The following is a 14,376-nucleotide window of genomic DNA, read 5'->3' as shown; positions in this document are numbered from 1 at the left end:
CAACAATAGGTTAAAATAAACATTAATCATTTGGGAGATATAACCGTCCAATGTTCAAATTAATTAATTAGTTAACAAAAACGCTTCTGATTCGATCCATCGCGCTTCGAAACCGTGCTTGCCACAACTTGATTACACACAAAAAATTTGATTAAAATCGGTCCAGCCGTTTTAAAAGCCTTATATGGTGACAAATGTCCGCAGAGAAGATTTTTATATATTAAGATAACAATAGTAGTGAACCAGGGTTGGCAAAAACCCGGGTTTTTTTAAAAAAGCCCATGGACCCAGGGTTTTTTGGGTTTTTTTAAATAAAACCCAAAAAACCCAACTAAATCTGGGTTTTTTAAAAGAAATGTGGGTTTTTTTTTGTCTTTTTTTTCGGAAAAATGTAGGGTACTTGTAGCATATTGTAGCGTAAGTATATGAACAAAGCACAAGAATTGTCTTGGAATAAAAAAAGCTGGAAAACTAGTTAAAATTCAGCGTTTTCTGAAGAAGAGTATGAAAGACGACAAAACCAGAGAATGGTGAAGTTTCAGATTTTTTAGTTTCCATGATTACCAACAGTTAAGGCAAAATTACTTCTTGAGTGATAAAATCTATTGTTCGTTTTTAATTACTACTATTTTTTTTTTTTTTTTTTTGCATTTTACTTTATTGTATTTCATTTTTTATGCAAAACTACTGTGGAACCTCAAGTAGTTTAAATCCCTATTTACTGAATTCCAGCTTAATCAAGACATTTCTTTGAATTTTATGTTGCCTGTTTTTCTATTTCTGTGTACAGATTAAGAGATATTAAACTTTTTTGTAAGATAATGAAAATACTGTACATCCTATTCTGTTTTCTGTCCGACCATTTGTAAAACCTGTTAATTTCTAAAAAAAATATAACTTGTTAATTCGAAATTTGTGACGTGCCGGGTTGCAGAAAAGAATTCACATGAAAGCCTTTTAGCTAGAGTAGTTTCCTCTGTACAATCTACAAATATTGAGAAAACCAGACGTGACAGGACTTAGTCAAGATAATTTGAGATATTTATTGACAATTTAAAGATAAAAGTTAAATATATATTTTTTAAATCTTTGAAGTATTTTTAATGCCGTTAAGAGTTAAGAAATACTAATTTTTTATGTCCATTGTCTGTGGTGAAGAACAAATAAAATAGAAGTTTAAATTGTAAAAGTATTTAAATTAATTACTTTTTTAAAAAACTTCTCAAAAAATTTAAAAAAACCCAAAAGTGGGCTAAATAATGGGTTTTTTTAAATGGGTTTTTTCAAAAAAACCCATTGGGTCCAATCCGGCCAACCCTGTAGTGAACAAATTTAAACTGTCTTTAAAATTAATTGGTTTGGCTGATTTTCATGAAATTTGGCACAAAGTTAGTTTGTAGCATGGGGGTGTGCACCTGGAAGCGATTTTTCGAAAATTCGATGCGGTTCTTTTTCTTTTCCAATTTTAAGAACAAAAATATCATAAGATGGACGAGTCAATGACGAAATTACCATAACGTGGAACCGTAACATGGGCACAAGCCAATTGGCGAGAAAATTCACCATACATTATTTGTAAATGTATAGGCGAACCAAAAACCTTTTAATTTTTCTATTACGGGCAAAGCCGTGCGGGTACCACTAGTAATGATATAAAATAATAATTTATTTATAAAATAAAAATAATAGTAAATTGCTTGAAATTAAAGTGAGTTTCTAATTAAATTCCAAACTGGGTTTTGAATATCCAAGCACTGGTACACACTTTAAATTATGTTTTTAGCATTGAAGCAGTGTATCTTATGGCGCTGTAACAGATATTTATATTTTCAAAATACTTAAATTATGCAATTTGCAGCCTCTAAAGTTAAATTGAATTTCTAGTTCAACTCTGAACTATGTTTTGCATATCCAAGCACTACTAAACATGCTAAATTATTATTACTAATATTTATTTATTTATTTGTTCCTTTTTTTTTTTTTTTTGCATTGAATCAGTGAATCTTATGGCACTGGAATAGATATTCATGAAAAAAAAAATGCTTCAACTTCGAATTAAAATCTGCCGCCTAGGTCGCCTAGCCCAGGAGCTGGCTTGAGCTGAACCAAAAGGATATGATTTTGTCAGCAAATTAAAATCACTTTTTGCAAGACTCCCCTCAGTTGCATTGAACTTTGTTATAGAATTTTGTACTTTGACGTTATTGATGATTTATTTAATTATCGTTATTGCTGTTTTTCAGGAGGACCGTCCTATTCCGACACCAGGTCCCGATGGTTTGTATTTTCAAATTGTTTTACGCAAAACTTATTTTCCTACATATTGTTTGTTTGTACTATATGAAAGTCACTATTTTTGTTTTAAATCTAGTGTACAGTAGTCTTAAAAAAAAAAAAAAAAGAAAGAAAAAAAGCCTTACCAACCTAAAACTCGCCTAAATCAAAAACAGGGATGTGATTTTTACAGCTTTTGCCGGAATTCCGGCTTTTTCTCCGGCTTTTAAAACCTTTCCTCTTTTTTTGCCTCTTTCAGCCCTTATTTTCCCCAAAAATCGGAAAAAAATACGATTTTTTAAAAAATTTCTGTCCTCGATTTCTTATTCTTTTTATTTTTTTCCTCTCGAATCTTCATCCTCCGCGATATCTACCAAAAACGTATGTTTTGGAATCATGCCAATGACGTCAAACACGTGCTGCGCCTAAAGTTGCATTCCTCGTTTGATATTTAAATCTTTTTGCATCCTGCTAGTATTTCAATTGTTTTAATGTTGGGTGGTTTTTTACTGTATGCTACCTTATATCTGCTTATTTTATTCATCATTTCAATAATATTTTTATTTCTTTAATTTATTTTAGAAAAAATGCAAAAGTTAATAAAAAAAACGTGGCTTAGCACTAGTGATGTAAAACACCTTGGTTTTTATTTTTTAGGGGTAAATACCCAAAATGGGTATTACCACTAAAAATAAATACCCAAAATGGGTATTTACCCGGGTATTTATTTCAAAAATTTATATTCAACTAAAATACTTTTCTGTATATAATCCACTATGTACATATACAGGGTCTATTTCAAAAGTAATGCATTTTTTTAAAAAAGTAATTTATTGAACAGATTTGCACAAACACTCAAAATTCTTCAAGTAATGTCCTTAGGCTTCTGCACATTTCTTCCATCCTCTCTGCTATGACTGATAAGTTTGGGGACCTCCCCTAAGGTCTTTGTTGTGGCTGATTGGATCTCTTCTAGGGATGAAAAATGGGTTCATTTCAGGCCTGCCTTAATTCGAGGGTAACAAAAAAAAGTCTGTCAGGGTGACGTCATGACTATAGGGGGCTGGGACAGTGTTTTCACCTGGTGTTTAGCCAGGAACTCAAGGATTCGCAGCGCGTTATGGCAAGGTGCTTTGGCAGGAACTTGCCTCACACTTTTCTCATTGCTAAATCTTGAGTAATGCGGAACTCAGCCGTAGACAACATGTTCAGTTCATTTGCAACCATCTTGATAGTCAATCGAGGGCCAAAGTCCAACAATTGATGAACACAAGCCACATTGAAGATAAATAAATACCTTTGTGCTGAACAGTAAAGTAAGACAAAACAACGTTAGATGAAGCACAAATTTGCAGATTACAGCAGCTTTTGTCGGACGTCTTTTCATCCATAAGCTCATTATTTTTTGCATTGAAAAAGGCGTTCCCTGTGACGCCGAAACATGTGTCTGCTGTAATCTGCAAATTTGTGCTTCATCTAACTTTGTTTTGTCTTACTTTACAAGTCACATTGTTGTCAGTTTTGCTGGTTGACAGCCGCCCAGTCATTTTTCCCTTTTTGTGATTGTTGTTGATCTGTTGCGATGTAATTGCCCATCTGTGTTTATAGTTTTTCCTTCTTCTTCCGGCCGCAGAGGTCCTGGTTCGGATCCATTCCGTGGGCATCTGTGGGTCTGATGTGCACTTCTGGAAGAATGGAAGAGTGGCGCACTTTGTGGTGGAGAACATCGTTCTGGGGCACGAAGCCAGTGGCACTGTGGTGGGGGTGGGCTCTCGAGTCCACACTCTGAAGACAGGTAGGTGTGGTATTCAATCCTTGTTGCTTCATGACACTTGAAAATATCTTTTGAAAAAAGTAAAAGAGACTTAGGGGCTGTTCATCCATATATGATGTCACATTTATTTTTCAGAATGTTTGTCTCTAACATAAAGTGTCACACTTCACCATACTGTTATCTTTTAGTAGTATATTCACCCTATGTTATTTTTATCTCGTTGCTTACTACTTAAAGATTTGTATAAGAATTGAGTGTTTACTTACGGCATTCGGCCGCATGTTATATCAGTAGGCATCCGGTAAACACCATCCATCAAAGTTAAAGTTCGAATACGTACTTCCATGTTTTCGCCACTTGGTGGCGCCCTCGTCACGATCTCTCATGAGCGGGAAAGTTGTAGAAGGTTCCAGAAGCTGTTACATTGATCATACTTGGTACACGTGGACCAATGAGCGTTGAGCACGTTGTTTCAAACTTCTGTTCTTAAGGGGGAATCACTGTTAGTTTCGGGGCGATCGGGCAATTGATTTCCGTTCAAGTATGATCTGTGAGCCATCAGAGCCATGTGAAGGCTTGTTTACAACCAGTTCGGAAGATTGTATCAACGTGAGTAAGGCAAGGAAGGATAGCAGAATGTTCAGCCTACCTCCAAGATATAAGATGCTTAGTTGAATTTCTCAACGTTGGTAATATAAGATTTGAATTTCATCTAGTCATTTTTGCTCACTACTTGAAAGTTTTTACTCAAGGTTGTAAACAGGATTAGTATTAGGCAGCAAACGTGGGGTATGATATATTGCTATGTTATATGATATATATGATGTGCAATATTTAAATATTTTTCCTGCTATTTTAAGTTAGTGCAATAGTCTAAATACCCAATGGCCCAGTTCATTTTTTATTCTAACAAATGTTTTTAATGTTTTATTTACATAACATTTTTGCCTCAATAAAGGCTTTTGTTGTCTTACATAATCGATTCTTTCTTGCAACTTTTGGCACAATTACACTCACAATACGTGAGTATTATTTTAACAATGCAGCACATACTCCTTTGTCATATATCATGCTACAAAACAGAAGCCAAAGTTTTGAAGGTATTTCAATTGATAATTCTACATAAAGGGCTGTCCATAAATGATGTTACTTTTGATCAACAAATTTGACCTGCTCCCTCTCTCCCCCTTTCTCACAAAGTGTCACACTTCACCCCCCCCCCCCACCGCTCTTTGTCACATGTCCAGGGTTCGTACGCTCCTTCAAAACTCCTCCAATACTCCTTCATTTTGGTTTTAACTCCTTCAAAACTCCTTCTTTTTTAGTTGAAGAGTACATAATCTTCCTCTATAGCAGTAACTTAAAATATTTCAGTCAACAACTAACTTTGTCACGAAGATGATTTTGATGTAGTTATTTCATGTATTTAATTTTTTCATAAAGGTGTGATTTACAAATTGAGCATAGAAGTCGTAAAAGTTGAAGGTGAAAATATTATTAGATGACTAAGACATTTCATAATGAATTAAAACATGCTTAAATGGTGCTTGGCTGTTTTTTTAAAGTTTTATGATCATTGTTTTTTCCTCCAACACACTCTCAGCAGCAAAAGTCAGTTTGTCCAATAATTTTTTAAATATTTAAAAATACATAAGTAGATATACTATAGTAGGTGATTATGTTAAAAAACAGTTGTTTTGTAGGTTGCAGTTATGATATTGTAAAAAGGGTCATCCACTAGTGATGCCATGCCTTGAGGGGGAGACAGACACATGAAATTGTGACAAAGAGAGGGTGGCAAAAAGTGACATCACACAGTTATTGTAACAATATGTTTATAAAAGATATGACATGTGGCAAGAGGAGGAGTTATGTGAAGTGTGACACTTTGGGATAAAGGGGAAGGGGGCAGGGGCGTAGCTAAGGGGGGGGGGTTTGGGGACAAAACCCCCCCCGAAAAGTTAGTCTCAAAAAGAAGAGAAAAAGAAGAGAGAAGAGAAAGAAAAAAAAAGAAGAAAAGGGAAAAATTCCAAGCGATTATACATACATATATATATATATATATATATATATATATATATATATATATATATATATATATATATATATATATATATATATATTATATATGTATATATATGTATATTTATATATATATATGTATATATATATATATTCTTTATATATATATATATAAGAAGTAACCCCCCCCCCCGAAAAGTTAGTCTCAAAAAAAAGAGAAAAAGAAGAGAGAAGAGAAAGAAAAAAAAAGAAGAAAAGGGGAAAATTCCAAGCGATTATACATATATATATATATATATATATATATATATATATATATATATATATATATATATTATATATATATGTATATTTATATATATATGTATATATATATATATTCTTTATATATATATATATATAAGAAGTAACCCCCCCCCCAAAAAGTTAGTCTCAAAAAAAAGAGAAAAAGAAGAGAGAAGAGAAAGAAAAAAAAGAAGAAAAGGGAAAAATTCCAAGCGATTATACATATATATATATATATATATATATATATATATATATATATATATATATATATATATATATATATATATATATATTATATATGTATATATATGTATATTTATATATATATATGTATATATATATATATATATATTATATATGTATATATATGTATATTTATATATATATATGTATATATATATATTCTTTATATATATATATATACATATTCTTCTTATATATATATATATATATATATAAATATATATATATAAGAATTAACCCCCCCCCCCCCCGAAAGTCGGGTCTAGCTACGCCACTGGAAGGGGGTCAAATAAAAAAAAGGGCGACATCATTTAATGAGACCCATTAGTACTCCTTCAAAACTCCTCCAAAACTCCTTCTTCTGAAATTGAGTATGAACCCTGATGTCATGCTATTTTTTAAAAACATATTCTTTTTTTTTTAAATGCCACACCCATTCTTCTTGAAGTGTATCAACAGCCCCTTACTATATTTGCGTGAGTTAGGTGCATGTGATTGCTCACATATTTCATTAAAATTAACAATTTTAAAAGGTAATGCACAACGTCTTCTGTGCAAGGAATCGAGCATACGTTTGTGATTTCTAAAGCAACAAACTTTTGTTCATTATTCTTTTAAATAAATATTTTTTATTGAACTATGAACTGTTACGCCTGGGACAAAACATCTTTTTTCGCAGAATGGCCGTTTAATGTAATTTCAGAATTTTAATGTTTCAATCGTTAATTGCAGATTAATTCATATCAATATCTGTGCGACATGATGCTTCTGTCATGGAAAAATTCTTCACAATTTTAGCAAAATGTATATAGTTTTGAGTATGAATATTGATGATATTTGTTCACTAAAGTAGGAAATCATGCGAATAGTTAAAATTTAAAAAATAATTTTAAAATAAAGTGAAAATAAAAATAATAATTTAAAAAATGAATGGTGATAATAATGCAAATTATTCATACAAAATCTGTTTTGAAACTTAGCATACTTAAAATCACTCTTAATACTCTGTGGGGGGTTCTTAACATTCACTCAAAATAATTTAAAAAACAAGAATTATATATTAGAACCCATACTCATAATTTTAAAATTTAATTTTAAACTAACCAATATTAACTCTTAATTGTATTGATTGAAAGAAAACGTTTGCTTAATTAAGGAGTACACCTCCATATTCTTCTAACAAGGAACATATTCATTTTTGAACAAATTAGTAATACAGAATAAACCCTCATAAATTCGAACCCTATTAAACTGGACTTTGCTTTGATGTACATACTATATAAATAAAAGACGGGTTAGCACAATAGGGTATTTTTGCAGGCCATATTTTGTACTTTTGTAATGTATTTCTGAATTTTTTAATGCAGTTTCATATTTCCTTCTCTTGTTAAAAATACATTTTTTACTGTGTACAGTAGAGACGTACCGAGTACTCGGTAACTACTCGGTACTCGGCCCAATTTGCCGAGTACTCGGTACTCGGCCAAATTCTGATCAGATACTCTGCCAATACTGAGTAGTTGCAAAAAATTGAATATTGTCCAAGGCAGATACTAAAATTTTATAGAAAAAAAGAGCAAGCATTATATTCTGCAAACATTTACAATTAAAATTTATAAGTCAAATTTTAAATTTTGAGAATAATGAAGTTTGTAATGCTCCAATGGAATAAATCTTTGTTTTAAATGTCCCCAAAGTTGATAAAAATTATTTATGTAAAATCATGCAAAAAAAAGTATAGAAAATATGGAATTTTTGTGTTAAAAATGGATTTTTGTTACAAACAAAAATTAATTATGAAAAATTATGAAAATACCTTTGCTTAAAAAATAAAAGGAAATAAAACAACGTTAAAAGCACAGTGCAGGAACACTGCAGACACGTGTTTTTGGCGCTACAAGGAATTCCTTTTTCAATACACAAAATGGTAGCTCGTGGATTTAAAGGCATCCGACAAAAGTCAGATTTTTTTTGTCGAATTGTCTTTACATTCTTTAGCTCACATGTTATGCACTGAAAAAGACGTTCCTTGTGGGAGGGGGGGGGGGGGGCAGAAACACATGGTCTGCAGTGTTCCTGCACATTTGTTGTATTAAAATTATTTATGTTTTGCGGACTAAAACTATAATTGATTGGTATAAATTTGTTTTAATTCCAACTTGATTAATCATACCTTTTATTTATTTATTTTTAATTTTAAAAATAATTTTTTTTGCAAAATTTTTGACACAAACAAAATTGTTTATATAATGCGTAAATTGAATTTGAGCAGGAATTTAGTTTTAAAAACTATTATATGGACAAGGAGGTCTATGCTACTATTCCAATAAGTTCAAAATTCATTACATATGTGTCGGTGGTTCTTCTTAAAACGTAATTGGTACTCAGTAACTCGGTACTCGGCCGAGTAGTAAAACGCCGAGTACTCGGTACTCGGCAAAAGTGCTACTCGGTACGTCTCTAGTGTGCAGTAAAAATTGTATTATATATTGTTTGTATATAATGTGTTGTATACAGAGACCGATTTACACACCCGGGGCACTGACAAATATGGTGCCCCCCCCCCCCTACAAAAAAAAAGATGAAGGTAATTTTTGGATATTATTTTGATAGAAAGAAAACTTTAAAATATCGATTTCATACGAAAAAGTTAACAATTAAGATGTTTTGCAAAGAAATATAAAATTAATATAAATCTAAAATAAACTCCTGATTTTCATGTAAGAAAATTTTTTACAGTCGCAGATGGAAAAACTATGATACAAATAGTAAATCATAATGTGCTTTCTGCGCATCAATGATTCTTTATATATTTTCTCCTTTGTTTTCTTGTAGTAAATTCTTCTACAATGTCCTCATAACCAAGTTTTGCGGTCAAACTTCCTTCTATTGATAATAGAGCTAATGAAGATAATTTACTATCAGAAATGAGAGTACGCTAAGGACACTTAGTTCTCTTCAATGGCGAAAATGATCATTCTCCACTACAATTGGAGATTGGCAAAGTCAAAAACAATTTCAGGGCTGTATCTACATTGGCAAAAGTATCCGTTTACCAAGTTTATGGATTTTTTTTAACTTTTCGGTGATTAAACTTTCTTTTCCGATGATTGAACTGATATGAATAAATTCATCACGAAAAGATTCCTCTAAATCAAAGGAGTTAAGATTTTTAAAGATCTTTTGCACTTTCTCGAATCTTTTGCTTGTCGCATTCAAACAAGCAAGAAAATTTCTTTAATATGCCATCATAGGCTGACATCCTGAATTTTAGTTTTGTAATCAAATTATCACAGATGACATAAAAACAGGAAACCTTAAAACTTTGCTTTGAGTCTAATATGACTTCTTCACATTGTCCATCATAAAACTGTTTTGGAGTTTTTTTGTCTTTTTGCTCAAAAAAAAAAAAAAAATGATGACAGAAATTTGGTGCCCCCTCTCCTTTGGTGCCCTGGGCCCCCAAATGCCCCGCCGTAAATCAGTCCCTGGTTGTATATATTGTTTATGTATTTGGGAATGTAGAGCAGATTTGCTGGAGACTTCCCTCCAGTTCGGGACTATGTCCGAATAATGAAAGTGGTGCTGCCATCTATTGAGACCAAAGTTGAATTTCTCCCAATTTGGGGCTTCACATTCTTAAAAACGCCCTTCTATCTAAATTGTGTTCTCTATATCTAAATTTGGCTTGAATCTCCCAAATAGTATTTATTTTTTCTTTTTTTATTTTAGAGAAGCTGAAAATATCAATCACTTTTTTTTTGTTTGAAAAACTTTAAGGCTATCAATAGGCAATATCAAGACTTTTTATTGTATCACATATTGAACCATGAAATTATTTTTGCTTTACGTTGATAATTACAATGAAAATATTGTACTTGCATCGAAGCTCTAGCACATAATTAAATAAAAAAGCCAATAATTGAAGCATTTAAAATTTTAATTGACAAGAGTTTCACGTGCTCGATATTAGCTTTGATAAAGTGGGAGATTCTGCTTAAAAGTTTTGTGCATAGTTTGTACATGCCTTGTATGCTTGTATCCACACTTTTGAATGCATTTTATATGAATAGGATCAGGGTTCGAAAATATCCGATTGATATATATCAGATATTTTGATGTATATTCAATATTTTCAATGAGCACATTCTATAGTGTTAGAAAAAGTAAATGAATCTTTAATCACTCTTTATTTTCTTATATTTTTACGATATGTAGGCTTGAAAGTAATGTTTCTTTCGTTATTTCTATCTATTTTATTTTACATTTTTATCTGTTTTAATGGAGGTAATTTAGTATTAGCTGTTTTACTCATTTTTCCTTACTTATAGTTATATAATTCAGAAATAAAAATATGCATTAATCGTTGCATTGTCATAAAACGTTTTCTTCTTTTTTCTGAGCAACATCTAATATTTGACTAGGCACTTTTAATTTGTATTAAAATTATCACATTACTAATAGTTTTATGAGTATAAAATAAAAAGGAATATTACATTACTTTGTTATATTAATGATGTATTGATACATCATAAAAATATAGTACATAACTTTTTGGTTATTTTTAATAATAACTGAACAATATTGCTACAATTAGTGTAATTTTTATATTGAAAGTACTGTAGTTGAAAAAATAAATACGAAATATCATGATATTTTCAAAATAGATATCAGATATACAGTCGACTCTTGCTACAACGCGATTCGACTTACACGAAATGGCTACAACGCGAATTTTTCCCGAGTAACGAATTATAGAGCTAACGCGAATTTTTCGTCCACAATACTATTTTTTTGGAAGGAAGTATCGGCTTCGTTATTGGCTACAAAACATTAATTTCATAAATGTTATTACATCCCTTTAAGCATCACTGACAGCGGAAGTTCTCGCACCAAACTAATCTACGCATCGCGTTGTTAGTGCATCAAAAAACCACTCAGCATCTTTCGTTTATTCATTTTTTTCATTCTAAATATTAAAGTTGATGAAATTTCTGGCACCTCGGTGGCACCTTTATCTAAAGTTTGTGAAGATGGGGAAAAAAAAAAGAGTTTTTGATTAAGAAAAAAAAGGGGTGGGGGGCTAAGATTCTCGTTATGCTTGAACAGCTACAAAACGTCGACGGTAACACGATATAATATGAGTGAATCTTCCATACGTACAATTAAAAGTCAAAGCAAAAATATCTCTGTAAAAGTTCAGAACTTAGTTTCAATATTGAAGCTTGCAGAGCAGTTTAGCAAAGTAAATATTATTAAAATAGAGGCTGCTCTTGTATTGTGGATAAAAGAGATAAGAAAGAGGGGCTGTTGCCCCAAATTGAAACGTTATGAAAGAAAAGGCGAAGCAATCGTATTTAAAAATGCATTGGATAAGAATAACGATCTGCTGATCATGGAGCATAAAATCATTGTCTTCATTTTTTAACTCGTAAATATTATTACTGTGTCTACTGTACATTATAGTGCAGCATTTTAATATTAGTACATACTTTGCGTACCGTGTTGTTTTATTTTATGTCTATACCTCCCATTGATCATTCATTTTGTGCATCTTAAATTATTTCATGTTGAATAAAATTTTTTTTTATTTTTTAAATACAGTAAAAGTTTAGTTCTTTATTTAAGAAACTATAGTGTATAGTTAAGGAATGTTTTAAAGCAGTCTTAGGGGTGTTTATAAGTGTCTAAAAGAATTTGGTATGCTTTTAAAAAATTGGTATACATATACAGTCGAGCCTCCATATATCGAACTTCCACATATCAAATTTTTCTATGTATCAAAATCCCAGCAAATTTCAATGTTCATTACATAGAAAAATTGTTTCTATATATCGAAAAAATCTCTATATATCGAAATTTTTTTCGAGACATTCGTAGATTTTTTTTTCCTCTTTAGACTGTTTGTCTCATGAAAAATGAAGGTTAGAGGAGAAAATTATGTTTACTAAAGGTTGCTAAGAAACTCATAAGAAATCTGGGTTTGAGTGGTGTGTAGATAGATCGTTGTTTCGTTCTAGAATTCTTAAAATTCCCTCGAGTTTATTTCAAATCTTATTTGTAACCACTAACACTGTAAAATCAGTTTCAAGTTATCCTTTTTGTCTGTTGATTATCATTTCTAGTCTTTTTAGCTTCAGTAAAAATCGTTCAAGTTAAATACATTGATATTTTACTTGTCTCTCGATTACATTGTCAAAACGAAAATCCCCTCATGTTGCGAATCAAGTTGAACTGCCGAAGAATGAAGATGAATGAAGGCACAAAAATGTAATTTCTGTTAACTTTTCAGTTATTTACTTTCGTTTATGCTCGTATAAATTAGGAATTGGGTTTCATGCACGAAAATTAGCTTTAATTTTAATGTTTTAGGAGATTTTTATGATAAAATAAGATTGTTTCCATATATCGAAATTTCTATACTTCGAATTTTTTCCCGGCAATTTGCTACTTCGATATATGGAGGTCCAACTGTATTTTTCCATAACGCGAAATTTCGACTTACGCGAGGAGTCATGGAACGCATCCCTCGGGTAAGTCGGGACTTGACTGTATATTGTGATATATGTTGGCAAACCCTGAATAGGATACAAATATTTCTCAAATTTGCAGATTATTGTGAAAGTAATGTAAATCACAGATCACTGCTCTAGATACTTTCGACAACTACATCAATGTGGATGTTTTTAACATCGATTTTTTACTTTCAATGTTTTTGGGCCATCGATGTTTTGGTTTCGATGTTGATGGTTTTGCATTTTAATTGAAAATTATCATAAAATTTGCTCCAATTTTCTCGCTAGGTAATTAAGTTTACTTATGGAGTTGCCAACAAAAAAAAAAATCATTTTTTTGCACCCGTTTTATAAGAACAATTTTTCTGTGTGGAGGATAATTTTTGGGAACATCACTACAAGATAGTGGCAGATTAACTAGAGAGTGAGGAAGAGGTGAAATCTATTGGAAGAACCTGACACTGGTAGTCTGGTACTTGCAGTCTATTTCAAGGCCCCAGTTCTTAAACTAAAGGAAAATCCTATACGTTACTACGGTGAAAATTATAACTTTAAAAATTCAGAGCTGGTAAAAGTTGCTTTAAAGCATTTGATAGTGAATGGCAACTTCTGTTCCATCGGAAAGATGTTTCTCCAACTGGTGGGATAGTCTGCGAAAGGAGAAATTCGCTTGTGGGGGACCAAGTAAACAAACTTCGTTTCCTCCAAACTGTCAACACCAATATTCGGGGTTACTTATCCATTTCCCCCAACAAGTGGTCCCTCTCTTATTTGAAATTTGTGTTTTATTATTAACTAACAGTACAACACATATTTCTTGCTCTTAAAAATAATTGTTAGAATTACATTGCATTTCAAAAATAATTAGCACAACCTTTTCTCATCATTCAACTGACAGTAAGTGCTATGATACATTTTTTCTTAGATGCTTTTTTGATGTACTTTTAGTTTCATTCAGTTTGACAATATTTCCTTATTACTATAACTAGTTTGTATTAATTGGTGCATATCTTATTACCAATTTTTGTCCTACTATTATACCAAGACGTTGCAAGATTATTCTTATATTCAACATTTGAGGTTCAGTATTTTCAATATATTCGTCGGGTACCTATTCTTTTGTATTGCTTAAATGAGTGTAATATTATATTCAAAATGTATGTTATACATTGATAAAAAGATCAATGTTTTAAAACGTCGATGTTTGAAAAAACATCGATGTTTGGGAAAACATCAATTTTGGTCGATGTATCAGTATCA

At 31.5% G+C, this 14,376-nt stretch overlaps 1 protein-coding gene across 1 annotated transcript in view; it reads left to right on the top strand.

Moving 5' to 3' along the window:
- The window catches only part of LOC129225776 (sorbitol dehydrogenase-like), a 44,201-nt gene that overhangs the window by 5,940 nt on the left and 23,885 nt on the right, over positions 1 to 14,376 (top strand). Inside the window, exons 2-3 of the mRNA XM_054860285.1 lie at positions 2,244 to 2,277; positions 3,908 to 4,069. Of these exons, the coding sequence (XP_054716260.1) occupies positions 2,244 to 2,277; positions 3,908 to 4,069 (196 nt within the window). The remainder of the gene's footprint in view (positions 1 to 2,243; positions 2,278 to 3,907; positions 4,070 to 14,376) is intronic.

The sequence above is a fragment of the Uloborus diversus genome, chromosome 7 (genome assembly GCF_026930045.1).
Source record: "Uloborus diversus isolate 005 chromosome 7, Udiv.v.3.1, whole genome shotgun sequence".
Classification (NCBI taxonomy): Eukaryota; Metazoa; Arthropoda; class Arachnida; order Araneae; family Uloboridae; genus Uloborus; species Uloborus diversus.
Note: the sequence above shows the minus strand (reverse complement) of the source record. Positions and strands in the feature narration are given on the sequence as shown.